The 27,591-nt window shown below is 44.1% G+C and overlaps 1 protein-coding gene and 1 pseudogene across 2 annotated transcripts in view; both read right to left on the minus strand.

The window, feature by feature from the left end:
- The window catches only part of SREBF2 (sterol regulatory element binding transcription factor 2), a 36,079-nt gene that overhangs the window by 6,438 nt on the left and 2,050 nt on the right, over positions 1-27,591 (minus strand). The window contains exons 2-17 of one of the 2 annotated variants that reach the window (XM_060279788.1): positions 16,425-16,814; positions 16,269-16,346; positions 14,550-14,731; positions 13,613-13,753; positions 12,324-12,548; positions 11,779-11,893; positions 11,425-11,606; positions 10,627-10,819; positions 9,589-9,770; positions 8,113-8,386; positions 7,252-7,421; positions 6,867-7,035; positions 6,212-6,332; positions 4,942-5,051; positions 2,562-2,694; positions 1,381-1,549 (exon numbers count right to left, since the gene is read on the minus strand). In XM_060279788.1, the coding sequence (XP_060135771.1) occupies positions 1,381-1,549; positions 2,562-2,694; positions 4,942-5,051; positions 6,212-6,332; positions 6,867-7,035; positions 7,252-7,421; positions 8,113-8,386; positions 9,589-9,770; positions 10,627-10,819; positions 11,425-11,606; positions 11,779-11,893; positions 12,324-12,548; positions 13,613-13,753; positions 14,550-14,731; positions 16,269-16,346; positions 16,425-16,814 (2,834 nt within the window). The remainder of the gene's footprint in view (positions 1-1,380; positions 1,550-2,561; positions 2,695-4,941; positions 5,052-6,211; positions 6,333-6,866; positions 7,036-7,251; positions 7,422-8,112; positions 8,387-9,588; positions 9,771-10,626; positions 10,820-11,424; positions 11,607-11,778; positions 11,894-12,323; positions 12,549-13,612; positions 13,754-14,549; positions 14,732-16,268; positions 16,347-16,424; positions 16,815-27,591) is intronic. The other variant, XM_035127116.2, reaches the window with a different exon arrangement.
- LOC118090842 (large ribosomal subunit protein eL36-like) lies at positions 113-1,374 on the minus strand (annotated as a pseudogene).

The raw sequence follows: 27,591 nt of genomic DNA on the forward strand, positions 1-27,591 counted from the left end.
AGGACTCACTTTGGTTCATTCAAAAATACCTAGGCAAAACAGAAGTGTTGTTTTTACAGGGTTTTCAAAATAATCTTTATTGCGGAGACTTTGGGAGGAGGCCAGGGAGCTTCTAGTCCTTCTAGGCTGCTGCTTTCCTCATTGTTTCCAGGGTACTGTTCAGTTCCTCCTGCTTCCTCTTGGCCTGGGTGTAAGTCCCCACCCTTTTCTTGTTGGACTGCAGAGCGCCTTTGTCTTTGGAGATCTTCAACAGCACCATCACACATATCTTTTTGGAGACGAGGCAGCATGCTTCCTGGATCGTGTTTTACACAAACCTGGTGTGGTCAGGTGTCCACGGCATTGGCATGACTTTGCCCCATTCTTAGTCACCTTGTGGCCCTTGCTCAGGCGAAGGGCCATTGGGCAGCAGATTGCCATGGCTGCCGCAGCTGCTGCTTCATCTAGGCCATGCCCAAAAAGGAAATCAGCTAAGCAAAATAGAGATAACGATGGGCACTTTATTTGCCTTTTCACTGCCACATATAGCTTTTCTCAGCTTTTCAACCCATGTGCTCCACTTTCGTCTCTCGTGCTTTCTTTCTGCTTGCAGTACAGTGTGGTCTGGATTGTACAGGTGGCCTCTTGGCCCCTTCCAATTCAGATGTAAAGTTCCTAGGAAGTTTCTACCACATCATTTAAATCACTGAATCGGAAAGAACAGCATTCAATCCAGGCGAGCTGGGGAGATTCCCACCTGCAGAGGAGAAATGGGCGCACCTCTGTGCTGCACTGCGGAAACATTGCACGAGTACTGCCAGAACATGCAATGCAACTACAATGCACTACAGCTGCCACCCAGCAGTGATGATCAGCTCCGATTCTTGTACAGTGCCAAAAGTTGGGAAGCCCGAGCTTCTCGTAGAAACAAGGAAATGAAGGTGAAGCTGACACCCTGATACAAGGACTTCACACTGTTCTTGCCCACAGGAGACTAGACATGTAGTGCCTTCTGTAGGAACAATTCGCCCTGGAGGCATAATTAAAAGCAACAAGGACAGGACCAAACGAGAGCTCAGCCTGCTAATTCTGGCAGTGCACTGGAAGCCAACACACTGGAAACAAATGCACTCCTCAAGCACTACTGTGGGAAAGGGAACACTGCAGCTCTAGTCAACACACACAAAAGGGCAAGAGGAGAGGGAACATTCTCTGTCTCTCCAATCATGAAGAAAAAAATGTTAGCTGCTGCTTCTTCAGCTCCAGGATATTTGACCTCAGATCCACATGGAATGATGACTAAACATTTGCCCACAAGCCTTGGCTCAGGAAAAGATGGAGAAGGCAGTTGTAAATGACTGTGTTGTTGTTGTTGATGATGATGATGATGATGATACTTACGTTATTGAGACCTGTGCTTGAGACCCCACTGCTCATGTTGAGGCTATTCCAAAGGTGAGTGCTGGCTCTTTCACAGTGGCCAAAGGAGCTTTGCTGCCCGTCTGCCTTGCTAGACAAGGAGGCGTTCATGGCTTTGCACACATGAAAGACAGCTTTCACAAGGGCATTCCTAGAAAGGGGGGAAGAGAGAAGAGAAAGATCCCAAGCCAGGAACAAGGTCATTGCCTTTAAGGTATTGTGGCCATGGACCAACCACCTCCATAAGCTCCATAAGCCTCTCACTAACTAAGTTGCGATAATAAATAATAATAATAATTTTATTAAATTTCTATACCACTCATCATAACATAACAAACAAAAACAACCTCCCCAACACAGAGACAATTTAAAAGGCAACAGATTGCTTAGATTAGCCAAGGGCCTGGGAGAAGAGGAATGATTTTGTCTGGCACCTAAAGGTGTATAATGAAGGTGCCAGGTGAGCCTCTCTGGGGAGAGCATTCCACAAACAGGGAGCCAATGCAGAAAAAGCTCATTCTCATGTTGCCCCTTCTCTGGACTTCTTGAGGCGGCACATGAAGAAATGCCTCACCAGCAGTATAGAAATCCTCAACACCACCTCTAAGACCAGATTTGTCAGCTCAGGCAAAAAGACTACTGGGCAGTGAGATGGGCAGTTAACCAGCAGAATCTAATCTGTTCTGATTCCCAATGCAAGGAACACACACTCTAGATCAGGCACCCCCAAACTTCGGCCCTCCAGATGTTTTGGACTACAATTCCCATCTTCCCCGACCACTGGTCCTGTTAGCTAGGGATCATGGGAGCTGTAGGCCAAAACATCTGGAGGGCCGCAGTCTGGGGAATGCCTGCTCTAGATCCACCAACCCAACTGGATAGAGAGCCTGAAGGGAGAGAGAATCTCTCTATAGACCAAAGCAACTCCCCCTCCCTAACCCTCAAGTCCGGCCTGATGCTGCACCGAGTACCCAGGTGGCCACAGCTGGATGAGATCAACTCCTCCCTGCATCTCACACTTAGAAGAGTCTCTGCATTCACCACCCCAGTGCCTGCTAGCTGGTACTTTCAGTTAATACAATCTCAAAATACTGCAGCTCAGTTTGGAAACTACTTAAAGTGACAAAAGGCAATTGTGAGAGTAATACAAAAAGGCCACACACTCCATCATCTCCAAACATTTAGGAATTCGCTCCACGTTGGTAAACTGGGATCTCACGGCTGCATCATCACCCCTGAGCCAGCTGATTGTCATTGTGATTGCGGATGACCACCACCTGCACACCACATCAGGGCCTAGGTACGCAGAGACAAAATAACAATAAATATGAGACACTCTCACCAATGCTAATCTCAACAGGTTTTGTTTTAATGAAAAATGGCTTCAGGAAAGAGGAATCTTTTCCCCATCCACTGTTTCCTTACTTCAAGCTCCTTCCCCCTATAAACCTACGTAAGTACATTCAAGCACACCGAAACCCTTGCTGCTGAGAAGGGGAGCCAGCCATGGGAGGAAGGCAATTTGGAGTAAGAAAATGGTAGGCAGGGAAAAGTCACACACCCACACAGTTCTCTGTTCTAAATTTTCATCTTGGATCTACTTTTCATTTTGAAGAATGGCATCAGGTCCCAGTCACACACATTTCTGTGTAATGAAAATGAACTTACCAGGAACTAGAATAGTGTGAGGTTGCTTGCTGGTAGGAGGGAGGACCCTTACAAGGAGGACAGTGCTGAAAAGGTCAGTTTCCGGCAAGACCTGCTCAGATCTGATTTAAGCAGCTGCTTTGAAATGCCCAGGGTCTAACTTGGGAAAGCGGGCAGGGGCAAAGGGGTGCTGAGCAGCATGATACCATCACAGTAATGCTTCTGGGTGAGCCCTTCCTTGAAGTAAACCTGCCCAGGGTGCCAAAAGACTTCCAGATTGTGATGTTGAACTTGTACAAAGGCACAAATAGTGGGAAAGAAGAAAGCCAAAACGGACATTTGGGGCAGACAAGGTGTGCTAGGCTTGTGACAAGAGTGTGCATGCACACGAAAGCTCATACCAATGACAAACTTAGTTGGTCTCTAAGGTGCTACTGGAAGGAATTTTTTTATTTTGTTTCAACTCCCTTTGTTGCTGAAGTCAGGGCACAATAGTGAATGCCACCCTGCAGAGTTGGGTACCATCCACCTGCTGATGATGATTCCACTGACACACAGGCTGGTACAAAACCAAGCATCTTGCCAGACACTCCCCCTTTCATCTTACTGCTTCAGCAGAAGGGAACAACAGCAGCAGCAACCAGAGACAAGCTGCCCAGTACCACCCTGCCAACATATGCATCTCATTTAAAATGCTTCTGCCTTGGGAATGGAGTCACTAACCAGAATTTACAAGACTCAGTAACCTCTTGGCTGAGTTACCAGCTCTCACGGTGTGTTCCACAAAACCATTAAGTGGTCAAAGGTATTTACTTTCAGATCTTAGCTGAGGAGGCCGTAAGTACTGATCTCTGCAGAAAAAACCCGAGATCTACATAAGTACTGAACTCTCCTCTAGAGGTCTCCACTCAGCTGCTGATCAAATCTCACCATGATCAATGTAGAATACTATCACTGACATGTGATTGGACACTTGCTTGTCTTAAAAAGCAGAAACTGCACTGCATCTAAAAGAGAATTATCATGGGATATCAGGAAAATTCCACCTGCTCAATTTTTTATCTCTTCATATCAGCAGGTGTCTTCCTCATATGAGGAATGGTTGAGGGAATTGGCTATGTTTAGACTGAGATGAGATAGGATAAAGGTAAAGGGGCCCCTGACCATCAGGTCCAGTCGTGTCCAACTCTGGGGTTGCGGCGCTCATCTCGCTCTATAGGCCGAGGGAGCCGGCGTTTGTCCGCAGACAGCTTCCGGGTCATGTGGCCAGCATGACGAAGCTGCTTCTGGTGAACCAGAGCAGTGCACGGAAACACTGTTTACCTTCCCGCCGGAGCGGTCCCTATTTATCTACTTGCACTTTAATGTGCTTTCGAACTGCTAGGTTGGCAGGAGCTGGGACCGAGCAACGGGAGCTCACGCCATTGCAGGGATTCGAACCACCGACCTTCTGATCAGCAAGCCTTAGACTCTGTGGTTTAACCCACAGCGCCATCTGGGTCCCTTATGAGATAGGATAGCCATCTTCAAATATTTAAAGAGCTGTCACATGGAAGATTGAAGATATGGTCCTATTTTTTACCTCATGGCATCCAATTTTCTTAATATTTTGTACACTTGTTGAATTATCAAAACTAAGTTTAAATCTAAACTTTAAATTTTAACAAACAGGTTTGTTTAGTTATGAGAGTTTGAAATTTCAAAAAATTGAAAAGTTTGGCCTTTATGGATTTAAGAGAAATATCATTGACTTAAGATACATTTTTGATCAATTGGGCAGCATTAATTAATGTTGCAGCTGAATTAAGTTTAGAACACTAACTCAGCAGCGAATGCTTGCAGATCTCCAGCATGAAACTGAAAAAGATGGGACACTGCGCAATCCTTCACACTTACCCAGTGCAGACCTCAACACAGAATTTCCAGTGAAGGGTGGTGTTCCAATTCCCAAAGAGTCCACAAAAGAGTTGAGTAACTTCAGGTATTCCAAAGCATTAGAGAATTCACTACAAGCACAAGCAGAAATCAGACTTTTACCAGTAAAGACAATGCAACACATTTCCACAGTGCATCAGTTTAACGTGTGCAACTTAATATACTTAGTAAGGTAAGGTAAAGGACCCCTGGACGGGTACGCCCAGTCAAAGGTGACTATGGGGTTGCAGTGCCCATCTCGCTTGCAGGCCGAGGGAGCCGGCATTTGTCCACAGACAGCTTTCTGGGTCATGTTGCCAGCATGAATAAACCACTTCTGGTGTAACGGAACACCGTGACGGAAACCAGAGTGCACAAAAACACCATTTACCTTCTACATTTATCGACTTACACTGGCGTGCTTTTGAACTGCTAGGTTGGCAGGAGCTGGGACAGAGCAACGGGAGCTCACCCCGTTGCGGGGATTCAAACCGCCAACCTTCTGATCAGTAAAGCCCAAGAGACTCAGTGGTTTAGACTACAGCACCACCCGCATCCTGGCTATTCTTAGTAAGAGTGACTGGTTACCAGCTCTCTCCTTGCTCTGCAAATTGCTATTATTCAAGTTCTGTTGGGGAACTTTCTTTTATCATAGAACTCTCAACAATCCAGCAGCATACTAAGCATTTCTCTGTGCTTCTGTCTCCAAAACAGAAATAATTTGCTGATGAACCTGTTGAGCTTGACTGTTGCCCTTAAAACTGCATGCTACACCTGCACTAATCCATTAACTGCAATTCAGTTATAAATTGCTAGGAGAATTTGCCCTTTACCACATAGGCAATAGGTATGGCAGATGAATTTGATTCAAGTGTCTGTATTATGTCAGGAATTTTATTCTGTTGGCCCTGCCACATTGCTCCTAACCAAAGAGATGAAATCTGCGCTGCTACCGTGTTTCCCCGAAAATAAGACACTGTCATATATTTATTTTTCTTCAAGAAGACACACTATGGCTTATTTTCAGGGGATGTCTTATTTTTATTACGCGTCCAGCCTCGCCTCTTCCTTGGCGCCCTCCAGAACTGCGCCTATCACTATGTCTTATTTTGGGGGTATGGCTTATTTTCGGGGAAACAGGCTACCCTTCATCCCACCTGCTGGGCTACAGGAACTGACAGAGCAGTCAGTCAGAATCGGCTACTCAACCTGAGAAAAATGCCAATAGGGTAGGGACTGAATTGCAGCTTACCAGGGCTCTTCATCATCATGTCCTGCAGCCCCCTTTGGAACCTGAGGTTTCACAAGGGATTCCACAGCTCTCTCCAGGAGGTTCTCACAGAATGCCTGGTGCACCTGTGCAATGGGATCAGCTGTAGATGAAAAAACAATCAGCTTCATTTGCTTTTACTTCCTTTTCTCAATAAGTTACAAAAGATTCAGGGCTGCTTCCCTAGTAGTACGCAGGTATCCATCAGAAATAATCAGGTGCAAACCCTTGCCATGTTATGCAGGGTTCAAAATATGGTATTAGGACCTGGGATCAAAACCGCACTTGGGTCATGAAGCTCACTGGGCGACCTTAGGCCAGTCACCAACTCTCAGCTTAACAAACCTCACAGGGTTGCTGTGAGAATACCACCTTGAGCTGGTTGGAGTGAAGCTGGGATATAAATGAAATAATAAATAAAAATCTGTTTGGGCAGAGAAGTTCTTTGCAGAAAGAACTCCATCATATGGGAAATTGTCCAATTGATTGCTCAGTCAATGTTCCACAATTTCTTACAGCACCAAAAGCTTTCAAGCAAGAATTGGCTAGAGAGAGTGAGCATACACGTGCATAATGCTGTCCCATAACTTGGATGGCAGACTTAGGGCAATGTATTCACAATCCTGCTGGGTCTCACCTGGGTTCCTCTGAGTGCAATATAGACTCTCCTTGGCAGCTGTTTTCACTGTCCAGTTCCGCTCCACAAAAAACTTTTGCCCCAATGGGTGACACAACCAACGCAAAGAGTCAGGGATGGCACTGCGCTCAGAACTACACAAGCTCTGGGCTTGACTTAAGAAATAACTCTGGTAAGAAAGAAAAAGTGCCATGGTAATATATGGTGCTGGAGGAAAGCTGTGCATGCCTTTGACTCAAGGATAGTAATTCTGCATAAAGTTAATTATACAGATCAACTTAAAAGCCACTTCCATTCACGCGCAAAACCGTGAGGTCAGTTGAAATATGCCACCATACATACTTGTTCTAAATTCTGGTGGGAGGCTTGAAAGAGATTTACTCACCGCCAGGAAGCCCAGTTTGCCACCACAGCGGGTCTTCAAGCCAACTGCAGCAGTCAGATGAATCTCTGCTAGTGTGCTTGGTGAAATCTTCTCTTCTGCACATTCAGCCAGATTCACAGCACACAGAGCCATGTGCAATCCTGAGTAGGCAGAGCTGGATGGTAGCTTACCTGCACCAGAAAACAGAGGACAAAGCGTCATCTCCTTTAAAATAATTTACAGATAGACTCTTGCACCAAAGACAGTCATGCAGAAGCTCAAATACCGCTGTATGAAGGGGTATTTCCTTGGAATATTTTCTTCCTGAATCTTCTAACACTCAGCATCACTGGACAAATTAATTGTGTCACAAGATCTTGTGGGCTGCAGCCTACCAGATGCATCGAGTGCTATCCTGAGTTGCAGGTACATACCGTGTTTCTCCGAAAATAAGACGTAGCCATGGCAGGATTTTCAAGCGTTTGCGAAATATAAGCCATACCCCGAAAATAAGCCATAGTGATAGGTGCAGTTCTGGAGGGCGCCAAGGAAGACGAGGAGGCCTGTCGGGTTGGCGCCCGGAACCGGCGGCTGCTGCTGCTGCAACCCCAACAAAACGCCCAGCAGCACCGCGCCATGCGGAGTCCCAAGCCAGGGACCCAGCAGCAGCAGCTGGTTTTCAGGTAAGAATAAATCTAACAAGACACCTCCCCCCCCCAAAAGAAGAGTACAGCACTACTTGTATCATCAAGCTAAAATGAATCACACTCTGCACTTAGGTTTTTTAAATGTTCTATTGAGCATAGTCAAAGTACATAGATAAGTCTAGGTCATCACACTAGCCACTCAAAGAAGCAGCCACCTTCTCCCTTTTCCACTTACCTGTGATATGGAGCTGGTGGAGCTTATGATAGGCTAGCGCTGCATCACGCGCACTAGTTTTGGCTTCATCCTCAAAACCCGCAGGTGCTTCTGTTGCTCGCCTCTGCCGAGATGTCCTCTTCAGCAACCAACGCACCAACCCCAATTTTTGGAGACTGTAGCGGATAACGTTCCAGGACAGGCCGCAGGCCAAGTCTAAACGAGAGGCAGGCAATGCTCGGCCCAGGGCAGACAGACAAGTCTGTAAGTTTGATGCAGCAGCAGTAAAATCTTCCTGTAGACACAAAACCAAAACAGAAATGCTGAAGGGGCAGCAAAGACTTGTGAGAGTCTAGTGACTTCAGAGACTCTCTGAGATGGCATGTGGAAACTTACACAATCAAGCATAATCACCTTAGCCTAGCCTTGAAAGATCCAGCATCTTTGACCCTAAGGCTGCATTTTTGGTCTCTTCTCTTTGTCACCACTTAAATCTATTTCTACATTTATTTATGTAGCAAAACGTATATACTGCTTGATGAGAAAATCTCTAAGGGGTTTACAAAAAAACAGTTTTACAAACTGACAGTAACTTTTGAACTGCCTTTTTTTCTCTATCTTATTCAAATATGCTAACGGTGATGTGAGGGGCAAGGGATATCGCGAAGCCCCTCCCCTCCTGAGTTCCAGCCCAGCCCCGAGCGAGGCTGAAAAGAGGGAAAGCTCCAGCTCAAGTGGGGAAACAGGAAGTGGTGTCCAAGGCTCTGGCAGGGTAGAAGAGCCATCGTCCCAGGTGGGACAGGAAGGGGGAAGGAAGGGGGGCAGACCAGTCCCCCCAACTCCGGAACTTCGCAGAAAGCGTCGGGGGAAGAGGATGGGTCTCCCCAAGTTGTTATGCTGGCGCAAGACGCGCCAAAAGCCACTTGGAGGTTCTGATTCAAGCTGAACAGATGTGTCTTTGTAAATAGCACTGCCATCAGCACTGTAAATACTCAGCACCAATAAAAGATAAAATGCAGAGCTGTGTAGAGTCGTTACTCTGAAGTAGCCTATTCCGACCACCGTGACAGGTATATAAAGAAAGATTGAAATAGTAACTGATGTTCTGAAATACCTTTACTGGAGATATTACCTCAAACCTTCAGGTAAATCTGTTACAATCTGGCCACTTTTACAATTAGCTTCAGTTGCAAAATTCAAATTTACCCCAGGCCCATGGCAAAAACCAAGATTGCTTTACACAGCTAAAGCTGAGTGTGGCAATTCAAAAATATTTTATTTGGGCTTTCTGAAAGGACAAAAGTGGAGAACTAAAGAGCTCCAGAGTCTTTTACCATACAAGTGTTTCAGAAGGAGGACAAATGCTTGGAATCCCAAGTGCACAAGCCTCTCTAGAGAGTTGATCTGCACTTTGAGGTGCTACCTGTTCAGTACTGCTCCAGAAGACAAACTAGGAAAGAAACAAAATTTGTTTTCTGAAGCAAAAACTTGACCTACCTTAGCTAAATCCAGGTCTGCTTGTTTCCGATGCCGCCAGAAAGTAACTGATGACCGGGAGTGCAGTCGGGTCACTGGCTCTCCATGTACTAGGAGTTTTATGAACACACTCAGGACAATAACACCGTTCACAAGCCACAGGATCAGAGTGGGCATCATCCAGCCAAACCAGCCACCAGAGCCTACAGAGGATGGTGCCAGAAGAGATATGAAAGGGGGGGGCAGAGGGGAGATGGATGAGGTAACATCTTAAAATAACAAGCCTGGGATGAATTTTAATTATGTAAAAAAGCTGTGCATATAAGGAGGTGGGGGCTTAGCCAATAGGGTGTATTGGCCCTGAGTCCCAAATAAACTGCATTGCTAAAGTTGGGATTACAGGGGTGTGTGTGTGTTATAGTATGTTCAAAATGTGCAACACAATCCGTACTGGATCTACAAATGCAGAATTTTACTCAAACAGATAAAAATTATTTCACATTGTAGCTATACTATGTGATTCTTGTAAGAATCCCATTTAATAACTCCCATGTCTTGCAGAAGTGCTATGAGGATGGGGTTTTAAAAAGAACTAGTAAAACTCAGAAAAGATGAAGGCTGCAACCCTATACAAGTTTCCTTAGGAGTGAGTTTCCCTGAACACAACGCAGCTTACTTCTCAGTAAACATGCAAAGAAGTGCCTTGCACAATTCTTTAGAGAACATCGTAACAAGGGTCAAATCATTACTTTAATATACAATGCACGGATTTCTCAGTATCCAACCAATGAAGTGGCCAGTGTTGATATATGAATGAATGGTGTAAATGCTTTGATGTAAGCAACCTCGAGTATCGTTTTAACTATGGAAAGGGGGCATACAAATAAATAACACCATTTAATAAAAAAAGCAAATAAATAACACTTCATTTCCCCAGTGTCACTACTACTGTCTGTTTTCAGCTAGTGTATATGTGAGCCTTCAAGAACTCCAAACACCAAACAAGCAGCATGGAGATGTATACTGAAGTATACTGAAAGACTGGGTTTCTGACAGTACCTGAATTTATTGACAGCATACTCCTCCCTGAGCTATGATGTACAGAACCATCAGAGTCAACTGTCCTTTGGCCCTCCAGAAGGGATGTTAGAGGGTTGAAGGAGAGACAGAGGAACGTAAGAGCACAAAGCAGCATCCGTGAGCGGTCCACCATTCCAAGAGCGGCAGCTGGAGAGTCAGGTTCATCTTTAACCTAGACCATGGTGGTAGAGGATGATTTGTTAGAGAGCAAGAGAACTGTGAAACAGTGAAGATAATTAATTGTTCCCGGCCTACTGAGAATGTATAAGAATTGACTGATGTTCACAATTTATCATAGCATTTCAAACATGGTTATGAGAACAATCTCCGCTATCATGCCTCAACACGTTTCTGAGTGTGCTGAATCAGAAGGAGAGCTAGTGTTATTGTTGCAGCCAACCAATTTATATCTATAAATTGTGCACAACATTTGTTCTTCCTATTCTCACTCCTGTTAAGAGGCAAGAGAAGAAGGGGAGACAGCAGAGTTACGTCAACCTTTTTATTAAAAGTGGGACGAAATATTGTATTATTAGGCTTTGGGACTTTTTGGACTTCACACAATGACAGCCCAAACTAGCCAGGGATGACAATGTCATGGAACTGATTAACCTTTGTATTCTGAGTCACATCTTCCTCTAGAACTATAGTTCATTACAGCATTTAATGCCAAGCCCATGATCTCCAGCTCAACCAGCACACATCACCCATGTCTACAAATAACATGCAACCCTTATGCACGCTACCCTCTGTAGAATGTTTTAGGATGTCGACTACCTTCGCATCATCCAGCAATGGGCTTCCTGGTTCTGAATCAATAGAATAAGGGGAAAACCCTGCTTGTGACCCTGTGTCAGAGGCCGGAGGAGACATCAACAGAGCATTTTGGTTGAAGTCATCCATCTTCAGGTCCACATCATTGTCCACCAAAGTGCTTAGGTCAAACCCCTTCAACAGCTCTAAAAAGACCAGAGATTGCAAAGATTAACTACTCACATTCACAATTCAGTTTCCTTTCACCTTCATGCTTTCCCTTGCTTCACCTGCCCACACAAAATTGGGCAACCAATAATATATGTCATCAAACAGTGAAGGAGGTCAAAGGCACTTAAATAGCCACCAAACACTTACTGTTTTTCTGATTAGCAAGCTTCAGGACCATGTTCTCTTGACGCAGCTTATGGTTAACCTGCTGTAGGTATTTAATGTAGTCAATGGCCTTCCTCAGTACACCTGACTTGTGCATCTGCAAATAACGTGCATACATTAAAGAGAATGAATAATAATTTTTATCAATAACGCCACCAAATGCTCTTTCAGCACATGCTTCTACACGAAAGCTGCAATGATTTCCCCAATCACAGGGAAGAATACTAAATGGATTCAAATCAAATACTTTTAGCATCTATCATGGGAGACCAAAACTCCATATTGACTGAGCAAAGACTGATAATCTCACTAAGAAGCAGAATCTAGGCATATTAATACCACAATATATATTTTTATCTCTTTTATTTACGTCTCACCACGTTTAGTGCACATATAATTATGTATTTTTCTAACTTTCAAATAAAGAAAATAAAAAAGGAGCAGAAAATTATGACTTGCAAGCATATTGTCAACTGGGTTTGAAATCACAGCAGTCTTTTTGCTTTCAGCCACAAAGCAACTCATACCTTTGCATCTGTTCCCATGACTAGGTCCTTCAATTCTATGATCTTGTCATTTATAGATGATCGGTACCGCTTCTCAATTATATTATGGGTTGTTCGCCTCTCTCCTTCCTTTGGTGGTTCTGGTTGCTTGGCACCACCAGGCACCTGCTTGATGGGCATCTTCTCCTGCCCTCCCATCACCATGGGCATTGTGGTCAAGATGGTACCATTGCCACCAACTAAAGTCTTTAAAAAAGACAACAGTGACCCAGTTAAAGATTAATTTGGTTCTGTGGGTTGGGAGCTGGGGCCTCTGTGTTATGGTAGTTCTGCTCCTACTTGCAGGTTGCTATGTGAGATCAGCTCTGGGGGACTCCTGCTTAGCCCCATTGCACTTGGTGCATTCTGTCCCCCTTGCTGTTCACTACCAGTACCTATATGAAGCCCCTAGGAGCTGTCATCCAAGAATTTGGGACATAGTGCCATCAGTATGCCGACGAGAGTCAGTTCATACCTCTCCATCCATCTGAATCAGAAGAGATTTTGCAGATGCTGGATCAGGCATCCCCAAACTGCGGCCCTCCAGATGTTTTGGCCTACATCTCCCATGATCCCTAGCTAAGAGGACCAGTGGTCAGGGGTGATGGGAATTGTAGTCCAAAACATCTGGAGGGCCGAAGTTTGGGGATGCCTGTGCTGGATAGATGCTTGAAGGCAGTGATAAACTGGATCAGAGTCAATCCTCATGCTACAGAGGTACTACGGGTGTTTCCCAAGCCCAGGAAATAGGGAGGCATGTTCTGGACGGGACTGCACACTCTCCTGAAGGAATTGATATGCAGCTTAGGGGTTCTCCTCAATTTGAAGCTGCCACTAGAGATACAGGCGGTCTGAGTGTGCTCTCAGTGGTGAGGGTAGCCTATGCCTAGTTCCAACCTGTTTTCCAGCAGCAGCCATTACTGGGACAGGATAGCCTAAGCTCAAGTATCCATGCTCTAATAACTTAATGACCTGATTACAGCAAAGAACTGTGCAGGCTGTAGATGCTCAGTTGTTAAGTGGTACAGGCAGAAGGAATCATTTAACACAGGTTTCCTCAATCTCGGCCCTCCAGGTGTTTTTGGCCTACAACTCCCATGATCCCTAGCTAGCAGGACAAGTGGTCAGGGATGCTGGGACTTGTAGTCTCAAAACATCTGGAGGGCCGAGGTTGAGGAAGCCTGATTTAACAGATTTTTAAAACACTGTACTGGCTGGCAAGAGGAAGAAGGTGCATATTTGGGAAGGCAAGGCAAGGTGCCCTACAGTACCTGCAAGGCTGTTGTCTGAATAGGTGTGGTCAGTGCTGTGAGGGCTGGATTCTGAACAGCAGTCATAACAGGGCTGCCATCAGCTTTCAATGTTGTTAAGACAAGAGAATCAGTCTTGATTATCTGTGGCTGGACAAGGACCTAGAAGGAGAAGAGGCAGTTAAAAGATTTGGCATAACAACACAAAGCTCAATACTGCAAACACTGCAGAAGCTGGGCAACCTTTTTTATAACAGATTTCTGTGTGACTGCGTGGGGTTCCAATATGCAAGTTGCAATATATATCTAACAACTGCTTTAATGTATGTCTACCCCATGCTCCTTCCTGCAAATGCCAAAGGCCAATAAGAACTTGCCAATGAGCCAACCTGTTGGGTGTATGGTAAGAACTGTGCTGTCAATATGGAGTCTGACTGCCACTGAAGACAATTTGATCCTTCTGTACAAATAACAAGTTCTAACCCTTGTAGTTATGAAGGCAGTTCTAAAACGTGTTGTATCCAACTGCTAAAAGCTTTCAGCAGTGAAACAAGGAATACTGTATTGTCTCTGATTATTTTCCCTTCCATTTAACAATACTGCAGCTGGCACGTTACTAAATATTAAACCTCAATACGCTATAGATACAGCTCTATGTCTAGTAGTTTGGAAAAGTTGGCTATCCCTCCCCCCACAAAAAACCTCTCAAAAGTCTCTACTGACCTTCTTCTGATATTGGACCACTGCTGCCCATTTTTCTATGGCTAAGCTATCCTATAACTTAGCTATCAGTGATCTAATCCTAAGGAACTTCACTGCTGAGGATAGTTTGGTCTCCAAACAGTGATGCCACTTCCCGACTTTGAACAGAAAGGAAACCACCTGCATAAATATACATGCCTCAGAAGTGCAGAAAACTAAACCTTCCCGCATAATATTACAACATAAGACTACTCACTGGAACCTGCTGGACTTGAGGGGCAGCTACTGCCTGGACTGTGGCCGGGGTCAGTGTCTGGATGGTGCCATTGGCTGTTTGTGTCAATACCCTCTGAGCTTGCATCGTTTGCACTTGCTGCTGGATAGTGACTGGTTGAACTTGGGAGGAAGTCACCAGGCTCTGAACCTGGGGTTGCAGCACTAAAAGGAAAACAAGAGCAATCTGAGAAACTGCCTGAATGAGCTGATGCTGATGGAAGACAACAGCTTTCATTATGATGCTAAGCTGCAATCCATGACCTCTCAGGAATGACCAGTTCCCCCTGGTTCCTCTTCCTAGCAGCATTAGACCCAGGAAAGCAATCTATGAAGAATTGAAAAACCAGCAGCAAATATAGAAGTCAGGAAAACAGATAAAGAAAGATTGTCTAGCTCTAGTCACATTTATCTGGACCAGCTCCCTTTAAAAAAACCAAAAAAACAACAACAATGCTGCCATGAGCAAGTCCACATGGCTCAGAGGGGCTTCCCATATTCCTAGCATGGGCTTCCTAGTTCCCCCCCCCCCAAGGATATTTTCAGAGAATGTCTCTTGTACAAGCCTTCCCGTGTACTGGGGAGATCAGACATACCCCTACTAAGAGCACAGGCATTGCCTCAAATAAGGCTGGGTGGCACAAGAGTCGGAGCATTTCTGAGGGTGTTGGTCTTCAAGAAGTTAGTAAAGATGATTCTGTTCCAATGACTCGACAGAAGTCTTACTGAAGACTTCTACAGCTGCTAGGAGTTTTAAGTTTTTCTATTCTAGTTTGTGATGTTTTAAACATATAGACTTTGATCAAGACATGCCCTTCTGTGGCTACTGCTGAGAAAGGGGGAGGAAGGGAGAGTTAATATTTGCCAGTTCCCCTTCCCCCCCCATACCCCTCAGTACAACATCCTCTGCTGTACCAGGGGTCCCCCAACCCTCCAGAGAATATTTCCATGGGACACAAGGATCTGCAGAGGAAAGGAGGAACTGGCAAAAATTACCACAGAGCATCTCTCAAGCTGAGTTCTACATACTGTATGTAAAGTCTGAACCCAACACATCATAAGAAAGGCTAGAAAACAGTAGATTCTATACAATCAGAAGAAGTGGAAGATTCGGATACTGGAGAGACAAGCCAAGAATGAGAAACTGTCACACTCTTACAGAAGAGTACAGGAACCATTCATAAGCCTTTTTCAGTTGTTATAAATGTAGGAAAGTAAACAGTGGGGACAAGAGCCCTGCTTCCACCCTGACCCCCTCATTGTTAGTCAACCTCCAACGCACAGGTGACTATCTGAAGCACAGAGGCCTTTTATACTCATGGAGCCCCCCCTTTATTTTAGAACCCTGAAATATGAGTGGGGCCCTGATGGTGGAACTAGCCCAATTACCCCTACTGCCTCCCCCATATGTTTGCTTTCTTTGATTTCCAACACCTACGGAGAGTTAGAGTGATAAAGGTGCACGACGTATTGTGTAATTGTACATTACTTTGCAGCAGTGATACCATTCACAGAGTTACTTTTGAGTGCTACCTATGCTTTACTGCACAATATTTAAGGCCACTCCCCAACTCCCTGGTCTTTGGTCTCCAATGCCCTTATTCACCCCAAATGCCAAGCTTCTCTAATTTGCCTGTGAGATCCTAAAAAAACTTGTTTAGAAACATTTCAAACATTATTAGAAACTTCTTATTATTATTACCGTAGAAACATCTCACAGATCTGAAATCAGGAATGGTGGCTGTAAATGCTGCTTTTTGTTCTGACACCTTTTGCTCTGCTGGAAGATTAGGGCAAGACATTTAAGAGCTACCTACAATGTAGGACTACTTGTAACTACAAAGACTTTGCAAGTTACCTTGAAAGCTTGTGGCTGCGTTTTGGTATATTACAGGCTGCTGAATGAACCGGGTCTGGGGAGTAGAGCTGAAAGCTGGAGTAATCATCACAGTCTGCTGCTGGAGCTGAGGCTGAACCTGGGGACGGGGCTGAAGAGCAGGTGCCGTCCGCTGTGGAACAGGTGTTGCAGCGGTTGTCTGAGACACCTTCACTTGCACGGTCTGCAGCTGGGGAGAAGCTGCATTAGGAGAGAAAGTCTGTAGCTGCCCCTGGCTGTAGGGCCTCTGTGACGAGGGATCTGAGGTTCCACCACCATTACATACGCTGCTGCTCTGGAAGGAGCCACACAACTGTTCAGAAAACAGATCTGGAAACTCTCCAGCTTGGTTGCTGACGAACTGGAGCATCTCTATTAAAAAAATAAATTAAAAAGAAAGGAAAACAGTGAAATGATATGATGGACCATTGATACCATGGAGACTGATGAAAGGGTCACCAGATGTAATGCCAGGAACAAAATATATACTATGCACATTTGTCTGAGATGTGAAAAAATTCCTTCCTGAATAAATCAGGTCCTTGGATTGGGGATACTTTTACATTGAGTCTTATAACTGGACACCCAAATGATGAATGTGGCCCAAAGTGTATTTTTTTAGCTTCAGTTGTCAGCCAGCACCAGCTATTCCTGACCAAACCAAACCTTGCCATAATGCTTTGGTCACATTCCAGTTATTACTGCAATGAGCTATATGTTTAGCTGTATTTTACAACTGCTTCCAAACTTCAATGGGCTCAAAACATGGCTGTCTGGTTGTTAACCTGGGCTTGAAAATTTGATCATATTCAATCCAGTGCTTAAAAGCAGGCGCCAAAACTACAAGTGACATCAGCAGAAGTGGCCAGATAAGGATGTCCTGCCCTGCATGAGACTGCTAAAAACCAATTTCTTCCAAGATAGCCTAAAGATTTAGAAGCAGAGTAACGGCTGGAACATCTGAAGGCAAAACCTTAGGACATTTTTGCTCTTCCATTGTAGTAACTCTTATTTATTTTGTTGTACTGTATTTTAAATATATAGCTTTAAGCTTTAGTTAGCAGGCAGAGAATAAATATGCCAAATAACAAAGACCTCCACCAGCTACCATCCAAACACAATGCAAAGTGCTTATTTTAAACTTTATAGCCTCAAGCAGTCTGAGGTCACAGTACTTGAAGCTCCTATATGAACAGAGGCCCCACTTCAGGATTCCCCCTAAATAAGTGACATGGCTGGTTACTTGAAACAGAGCCTTGTCTGCTGTGACATTCCCATACTTTGAAACTCTTAAATCACTCCAACCTACATTTACCAGGCAAATTTTACATTTACATTTTTGCCTTTTACTTTCAGTCAAGCATTTGCCACCCAGTGATTAAGATTTGAAATATATTGGGTTGTGTTCAGCTAAGTTTTACTCAGAGTCGACCCACTTAAATTAATGGACTGAACTCAGCCATTGATGCTAATTTCCATGAGTCTACTCTGAGTAGGACTAGTACTGTATGCAACCCATAATGTTATTTGTTCTTGATGCCTAGGTGGCATTTCTTGTTTTTGCTGCTATTTGAATTCTTCCGTTGTTGTTTGCATTCTATGTGTGCTGCTTTTATAATATTGTTGTTTGTTTTGTTATCTTGTATGCTGCATTGAGAACCTGACAGGGTCAATAAATATAAATATTTTAAGGACAAATATGGTCAACATGCCAGAGCCCAAATAACAGCGGTATTTTAGCCTCAATAAAGTATAAGCCAGAGATATATTAAGTAATGATCTTACACATATGTATTTGGAAATAAGCCTCACGGAACTAAGGACTAAACTACATGCTACAAAGGACATCAGTATTTTCTTTTTTAATGAAATGCAGTCACGGTGGGGGGAGCACTGCTACAATTTGATCACAGCAGTTGAATCCTTTCCCCCTCCCACCCCACCTTCTGCTATAAAACACACACACATCTGGTACTATTTGCTTCACGGTGGGAAGAAAAACGTGACTAACTATTCTTTTCCTTCAATGGGCAGAATGGCAGCTTGCCGGGGGGTGGGGGTGGTATTGAGACAACAGCACTAGGGGAGGGCTCAATATCTGCTCTCCCCAGGAGGGCAGATAAAATGAGATTTCAGTACAAAATAAGAATGTTGGACGACCCTGTGTAGCATGTGTAACAGAAGGGGAAAGCTAGGAGAAGCTGTTTATGCAACTGCTGCACAACTGCTGCACAACAGCCTTGTAAGGTAGGCCAGTTGCATCTTAACTATCCAGTAATCACTGCTGCCACCACTCCCTCTTGTCACAGCCCCCAGATGGGACAGAATTCTGGGGTGCTCAAGGAAATATCCAGGATTCTAAGACAATGTGCCCTGTGCCTCCCAGTAATATCTCTTCTGGACAATGGGACTAGTATCAAACTGATTCTTCCACCCTTAGATTTGGCATAGGCTACTCTTTCCTCCATGAAACCCAGTCTTCACCCTAGTAGCATATGAACTACAGCCAGGCAAGATTATTCAAACCTGAAGTTCGGCAAACACACACTTCAGATCCCAACAGCCAAATTAGATTTTTATTAAGTTTTTTTCCACCCATATGTGTCTGAATGACACTTGGCTCTTTTCAAAGAATGTCACTTTTGGCAGTTAACTAGTGTAGTACTTGGATACAGTTGGAGAGATACAGACACCCACTGGGTCAGGCTAAGTTACAGGTAGGTAGCCGTGTTGGTCTGAGTCGAAGCAATATAAAAAAATTCCTTCAGTAGCACCTTAAAGACCAACTAAGTTTATATTTTGGTATGAGCTTTCGTGTGCATGCACACTTCTTCAGATACGAAGAAGTCAGGTTAAGTTGGTTATTGCTTGGAGGAAATGGCCACTGGGATTGCTCACTCTTAGTGCCAGGCAGAACCTTTCCTGGGCTTCTGGATTCGGAACTGGGTTAGAGTATGTGCTTGCCTTGCTCAGGCTTAATGGATGATAAGAGAGCAATGTTTTTCTCCACGACATGCAGTTTGATCCTGAACAACACCACCAAGTAAACAAGCACAGGATCAGGCCACAAAGGTTCCACAGGAGGAGCCTGCTTCAGCATCTCCTTGCATCACTATCATTTATAACCAGTTACAGGTAGGTAGCCATGTTGGTCTGCCGTAGTTGAAACAAAATAAAAAAATTCCTTCCAGTTGGTCTCTAAGGTGCTACTGGAAGGAATTTTTTAATTTATAACCAGTTCTACCATTCATATCATCAATATGGATTACCTAAATAAATTAGCTAAGGAAACAAAAATCAGCAATCGGAATAGAAACACTGCAAGCACACTCGGTTAGCAGCTGCAAAGTGGTGGCATTAAAACGTTAAGAATGGAAGCAGTAATAAAGCTGCAACTTTGCCAACAGCTGCATGTACTTACAGTACTAGCATTCCCTCCTACAGATTTAACAAGTGCCCAGAACATGTACACATGACCTAAGGGCACACAATGTATGTGCAACCTTTCAGACATTACTAGTGCAAGTTTAGAGCAAGGCACATTCAAAGTAGGCTGGTAATTTCATTCTAAGATTTAAGAGAGGAAGCCATGGTTCACTTCATTAACAGCAGAGAGTTCTGTTTATTAGGGGGAACCCGCTACTATGCTTGTTTGTTTTTAGAACCATAGAGCTGTAGAGTTGGAAAGGACCCTGAAGGCCATCTAGTCCAACCCCCTGCAATGCGGAAATTTCAACAAGCAATCCGCCATCCAATTTGAAACCTTACTGGACCCTGCTTAGCTTTGCAAATGTGCTAGCAGTTTTATTGCTGCAGCAATAGGACAGTTTAGGTGACCCCAATAAAGGATATTGTTATACTGTCACTTTTTACATTGTTTCTAAAAGACCAGCATAGCTACCTGCGTATTTTCACTAAGTAGTAAACTGTGACTTTGTGCTGGAGTGTCCTTCTGCCAAGCTCCATATACCAATTGTGTTTCATAGTCAATTGAATCAGCTGAAGTGGAAGTTGCCATTCCAATAAAAGTCATCGGTGGATACATTTGTCTTGGATGACAAGTGTTGCTTTCAAGGAAAGCTGTAAACCAGAATAACATTACAGTTGCTGTTATGTTATTGAAGTAGCTGAGAACAGGTCCTTAGAACAGAATGGAGTCAGACGACGTGTCCAATTTATGAGCAGGCTGCTGTTCTCCCAGCACATACAGGCATGTCAGCCAAAGTGTACCCACACCACATCTTGGCAACCACATACTGTTAAAGAGGGCACCATTCTTAACATGCGCAAAGATCTCTTCCCAGATTGGGAGCAGGTCAGTCTGCCAAAAATTGGGGATCAAATGTCCCTAATTGTACAGAGATCACAAAAACTAGACAAGGCTACCTGCCAATTTCCCAAGTAGGAAGCTTAGAAAGCAGATCTTGTAACTGCAGAAGTCACTAAGTAATCAAACCCAGAAGCCTGTGGAAGCAACTAAGAACAACCATTCAGAGTACAAATAAGCAGTTCTGTTCATGCCACAACCTCTTTTGTTTCCTCTTTATTCTGCAAGCTCCGCCAAGTTAGTAGCAAATGAGCCACTCCCAGGATCAGAGCTATTGTAAGTACTGTAGTCTAATTGATCAGCGCTGGGAAACAGGACTTGATACATATGGAAACCTGTTAGGCAAAGAATACTGGTCATACTTACAAAGAAGCAAGGGAAGACTATTCACCTGACAGAGTTCAACTAAGAGGTGAAGGGATAAAAGGGAAGGGAAGGGAGCCAAGACCACGTACACCCACCCACATGCTTTAGTGATTCTTTTGGAGAACAAAAATGGTACAAGTGAAGATATTAACCCCCATTTATAATCTATGGTGCAATCAGGAATGCAATTCCAGTAGAGAGAAAGTAGCAATGGGTTGAAACTCTCCCAAAATCAAAGTTATCACTAGAAGAGATCAACAAAAAGTTTGTGTCTTCCCTGACAGCTTCCCATGCCTCAGCCCTCCAGATGTTTTGGGACTACAACTCCCATCATCCCTAGCTAACAGGACCAGTGGTCAGGGATGATGGAAATTGTAGGCTCAAAACATCTGGAGGGCCGAGTTTGCTTATGCCTGATGCAACCAATCTACATTAAGAAAAACTTCTACCAGCGGCGTCGCTAGCCTTCTGGCTGCCTGGGGCGGCGAACCCGAAGGCACCCTGCCGGGGGGCGGGGCACCCATCACACACGTTTCACGCGTTGCACTACAGAGCGGGTTACCGGGGGTGATGCTCCAGAGCCCGGATCCGAGGATCCCGATGTTAGAGCAGCGCCACCGACAACACGCTCCGTAGCTCACTGACGCCCCTTGCCACTCCGCCTGAGCAGGAAGAAGCACAAAGCGAGCTACGGAGCGGGTTGCCGGCGCCACCGCTCTAGCATCGGGATCCTCGGATCCGGGCGCTGGAGCACTGCCACCGGCAACCCGCTCCGTAGCGCACTTTGTGCTTCTTCCTACTCAGGCGGAGCGGCAAGGGGCGTCTCCGTTGATGTCCCTCGCCGCTCTGCCTGAGTAGGAAGAAGCACAAAGCGTGCGGCAAGCCGATCCATAGCGCGCTTTGTGCTTCTTCCTACTCAGGCGGAGGCGGAGCGGCGAGGGGCTTCAGCGGCCGCCACTGACGCTGATCTCTGGCCCACCCCTTGCCTCCGCCCCACCAGGAAGAAGCGAGGGGCGAGGCCAGAAACATCGGGGCCTCCGCGATGGCGACCGCGCCAACGGCCTGACTTCTACAACAACCTTCATTAGCCTCCAGCAATTTTGGACAGCAATTCTCATCACCCCCAGTCAGCACAGCCACTGTCTCTGCAAGTCTATCATATATAATTGACAATGTTGTTCAAATAACACCACAGATTTTCTGGTCCAGCCAATTTTTCAAACTTCAGCAAGAGCAAATATAGTATAATGATCTCAGAGTTACTAAGCTACCTTGCTGAGAGATGTAACTAGAGCAGGCAGGGAAGCCCTATAGAGGCAGGTGCCTAAGAGAGCCCATATGAGAGGTTACGATTTATACCACACAGCCCTTGGGCCACAATTAAGGCATAATTGTTGCTACTCTCTCTATCCCCAAGCCATTTTCTTTTGACTACACAAGGTCTGAAACATGATGATATCAGCCTATGATCCCTTTATTTGACAGAACTATTCTGCAAAATGCAAATGGGAACACATCAACCAACTTTAGAAATATCCAGTAACTGTCATTTATAACAAGTAGAAGGTAAATGTAAAAAAGGTAAGGTAAAGGACCCATGGATGGTTAAGTCCAGTCAAAGGTGACTATGGGGTACAGCGCTCATATCGCTTTTCCATCCGAGGGAGCTGGCGTTTGTCCACAGACAGCTTTCCAGGTCATGTGGCCAGCATGACTAAACCACTTCTGGTGCAACGGGGCACAATGACAGAAGCCAGAATGCACGGAAATGCAGTTTTACCTTCCCGCTGGAGCGGTACCTATTTATCTACTTGCACTGGTGTGCTTTTGAACTGCTAGGTTGGCAGGAGCTGGGACAGAGCAATGGGAGCTCACCCTGTCACGTGGATTCGAACCACCGACTTTTCAATCAGTGAGCCCAAGAAGCTCAGTGGTTTAGACCACAGCGCCAGCCACATCCCTTGAATAACAAGTAGAATAGAAATCTGAAAAGTATGGAGAGGATTCCCTGACCACTTTACCCTGTTGAAGTTGATAGTATAAATGGCTAACATTTCAACCCTACCCCAGAACTCCTACTCTTGATATTGGACCTCCTGTATAAAAAGAAAGCTCCAGGTATATTATTTTAAAATTACATACAATAATTATAACCTGGTATCCAAATGCTTAACTTGGCTATTCTATTGAGGGGAGAGACAGACATGGGACCCCTGTTTTGGAATGTTCTTTGATTAGGGGTTCACAAAACACTTGTGTTTTCTGCTGAAAATTGTCTCCCCTTTGGTTGTCTTCCTCGCCTGCCTAAAAGATGCCAAGTATGGAATGTTTTTCATCAGTATAAGCCCCTGCTCTGGTCAAGAGCCTATTCCCTATTGGGGTGCCATGCCTGCTTCCCCCCCCCCCATAAAATTGGCCAGGTGAAACACACTTATTTAAACATGTGCAGTTTGGCCCTTAGGCCCTTGGAAAATTAAACAATCACAACATTTCACTACTGTATACATTTCAGGGGTCATGCATATGCATGAAAGGGGTCATGCATATGCATGGGTCATAGAAAGACCCACATGAAATCACTGGCATGGAAAATATCTGTGCCTGTAACCTTAGGGAGCCATTGCCCTTCCTGATGGACAGAATGGGGCTACAAAATGATCTACTGGTCTGTTGAGATAGGAGACTTCCTCATATTTCATCACATCTCCTTCCTTTTTAGAAAGAAATCAACATACTCACAACCCCCTGCTATACTTCTTCCTGTTACTACTACTGTGAAACCACTATAACAACTGATAAACAGAGACTGGTGACACAGATAAGAAGCCAAAATATTTGCAACTGGAAAGACTCATTTTAAACTAAGAGAGAGAGAAATCTTAACATACAACCATAGCCAAGAGATAGTCAAATGTATCCTGAATTTCAAAGTGTCCTATGTTTTTTAAAAAAGTCAGGACTCTGGGGTGGTTGCCATGTAATGCCTAACCAGGTGTTGCACATATTTGTCATAAGCTACCACACTCACTCTCCCACTTCCTCCACACATGCTGCTTTAATGACTTTCTTTTGCTTTTGTGGAAATACTGTACTGCAATAGTTTTTCATCATATGCAAACCAGCAAGCTATGGTTTGCACAAGCCCTGCAAATCAAGATGTACCTGCTTGAATTCTGGTTTGCAATCCTGATTTGATAGGCTTGTGCAAGCCCCAGTTTGGATGAAAGAAAACAATGTTTTCTATCAAAGCAATTCATTAAAGCACAGCACATGAGAAAATGGCAAGGAGAGACAATGCAATCACTGGGCTCATAATATTACATCAAACCGCATGGTTTGGCATCTCATGTGAACCAACCATAAAATAAAAATGGGGGAAAGAGCAAACACGTTTAAACATCCACGTTTGGCTGTAAGTATTCGTATTTTGAACAGTGATAAATCACAACCTACTCTGTCAAATTTATAATGTCAAGCCCCCCCCCTTCCATTTATTTACATAGAAAAAGCAGGCTCTTAAATGTGCTTGTTTGTATTACATTCTGATACTATTTCAAGCAAAATTGTTTCACGGGATATACAGCTGATTTCTTAATTGAGCAGATAAGACCAATAGTGGGTCCAACAGTCAAGAAGGCTGTTTCTGCACATGCTCAAGAGGGAAGTGAGGGGCAGATGGGGCTCATCAAGCTGGGAAAGTAGCCCATCTAGGAGAATGAAAACTCTGATCCTAAACCTCCACTGCCTTGTGGGATATTCTCTGGGAGAAGAAAAGGCTAAGGAGTAAACCCTACACAAAGGGGAATCCCTAAGACAGTTGAATGGTGCCTTGTATGCCTCCTTCCAGCAACTCCTGCAGCCATGCTGGTGCCAAACCTCTGGCTCTGCTTTCCTTTGGACCACGTGGGGGGGGGGTCTTGTTCAGATAAGAAGCTTGTGCTCCGGCAGGTCACTTTGGTATGGCTAACACAGCTGTAAATGCCAACAACAGCACTTCCCTGAGAAGCTGTGGACACCAATTATCTCTCAAACATCTCTCTTCATTTCCAAAGGCTATACCAGAGTTGAAAACATCTCAGGCACAAGAAAGGACAAGGATAGATTATAAACATTTAGGAATTTACTTCTACTAAGAACAGAGGTTAGCACTTAAAAATGTGAAGTGGTATGCTAGAAATTTGAACTTTTTTTTAGACCAGGTTTCTTCATACATCTCTCTTCTGAATCCTCTTGTTTTTCCATGTCTTTCCTCTAAGGTTTCCCCCAGAGGCTGACTGCTACTGTGTGGATAAGAGAGATCATGACTACCTTGCAGAAACCGTAACCAGATTGCTTACAGTTGTTGTTGGAACACAGCTGCACAAGAAGCATTATGTGCAAAGGGAGAGAGAATCTTGCCAGTAAGGTCACAGGACTAAAGGGCAGTTCATACTTTATCTAGCAAATATGGTTTCTGCCTGTACACCAGAGTTACATAAGTGTGAAAGAAAAATATCCACATGCATCTTTGAACATCCACATTCACAGACGTGGCAATCCTGGCCCAATCAGAGTTCCCACATGGGCATGTATAAGTGCATGCACACAGCTCTTTATGTTCAACTGATTGTGTTTTTACACTTGTAGATTGTGTATTTACACTTGTAAATACACAACAATGTTTGCCGTGTAAAGCATTAAGCTACTCTCACCTAAGCAAGGCAAAAGTTACAGTTATGGGTTGGTTGTAAATAATGAAAAATCTGCTTCTTCAGTCAAATTGTCCTGTACAACCAAAACCATCTCAATTTAAATACCTGATACAAAGCTTTACAAGAAAACAGTAAGGAAACCAATTTGTCACCCCTGCTGCTTAATAACCTATAATTTACAAATTCTATCCTGATCTCAGCAGCTTGTAGAACACATTGTGCAATGTTAAGAGTAACGTCTGACGTTATCTGCTACTGAAAATTCTAGCTTTCTATTTTCCACTTGTTGTAAGAATTCTTTTTTCAGATAGTTATTTCGAGCACTCTGATTCTTAAGAGCTACACCTCAAGTCAAGCAATTCTTTCCTGACAAACAAAATACTTTCCCAATCTGGATAAATACATGAAGTTAGGAGTGCCGGAAATGTGCAAAGGTGAATCAAGTGGGTACAGTACATGTAATTTAAAACACTGAGCAATGTTTCCCAATAGTGAGGTACTGTATAAAGTAACCTTACAAGGAATATGTTGAAAGGCTAATTATTTTGAGTCATGCTAAAAATAGAGAGGAAAAAGGAACCGTATTGACTTTTAAAAGGTGGGGCAGGAAGGACTTTGCAGTAAGTTCCCCAACTTTTAAGACAGCTATTTTTAGTGCATTAAATCAAGAATGTTGCTGGAAAAACAGCAGGTATAAAAAGTAGAAACCTAGCAGGCAAATACATTGACACTCAAATTCAAATGAGATACCTGAATAAGCACTCTTAAATCACAGGCCAAATACGTTTCTTTTTTGTTTCTCATTCCAGGAAGCTACATTCCAGTCAACAGTCTTCATATTCAGGATGCTTCCATACACACAAGGTCCTTGCCAGTCAAAAGAGGTGGCAGAACCAACATGAGAATGCAGTCCATTTTCCAATTGCAGTCCTTCCTAAGGTAAAAGCTACCTACTTTCCTACAGGACACTTGAAAATAACACTGCCATACAGTCTCAAACCAGTATTCCAAATAGCAGCAACTCTCCAAGGTCTCAGGCAGGGTGTTATCCTGGCAATACTTTGTGGGAGCAAATAAATGACCTTCTGCATGCAAAGCACTCTGAACTGTGCCCCCTTCTTGTGCTTCGAACTGTGCACTACAACAGCAAAGCAGGAGAAGTGGAACCTAGTATTTGGACAAGCCATTACTTAGAATAATGGTTGCTATTCCTCAGTGTCATATCGCAATGGAGAAGAGTATCCTTTGTGGGTAAATATTTAGGATTTTTTTCACACATGCCAACACAGCTACTTCTAACAAAATAAAAAAATTCCTTCCAGCAGCACCTTAGAGACCAAGTTTGTCATTGGTATGAGTTTTCGTGGGCATGCACACTTCTTCTGAAGAAGTGTGCATGCATACGAAAGCTCATACCAATGACAAACCTAGTTGGTCTCTAAGGTGCTGCTGGAAGGAATTTTTTTATTTTGTTTTGACTACGTCAGACCAACACGGCTACCTACCTGTAACTACAGCTACTTCTACTTTTTGAAGCTCTTAAGCAGCTGTAAATAGTACAAATAGCAGAATACTTTTGATGCAGACATTCTGCAAATCTGTAGCGTCCAGTAACTTTTAAATAACATCCCTTTATTTACATTTTAGGGAAATACACCAGACTACTCAGCTGAAAAATACCCGCAGAACACTAGCTTCTCGCTATTGCAGACAGTAGGTTCTTGATTCATGGAAAACTATGGCCATTTGACTCAATAAACCTGTC

The sequence above is a fragment of the Zootoca vivipara genome, chromosome 10, assembly GCF_963506605.1.
Source record: "Zootoca vivipara chromosome 10, rZooViv1.1, whole genome shotgun sequence".
Classification (NCBI taxonomy): domain Eukaryota; kingdom Metazoa; phylum Chordata; class Lepidosauria; order Squamata; family Lacertidae; genus Zootoca; species Zootoca vivipara.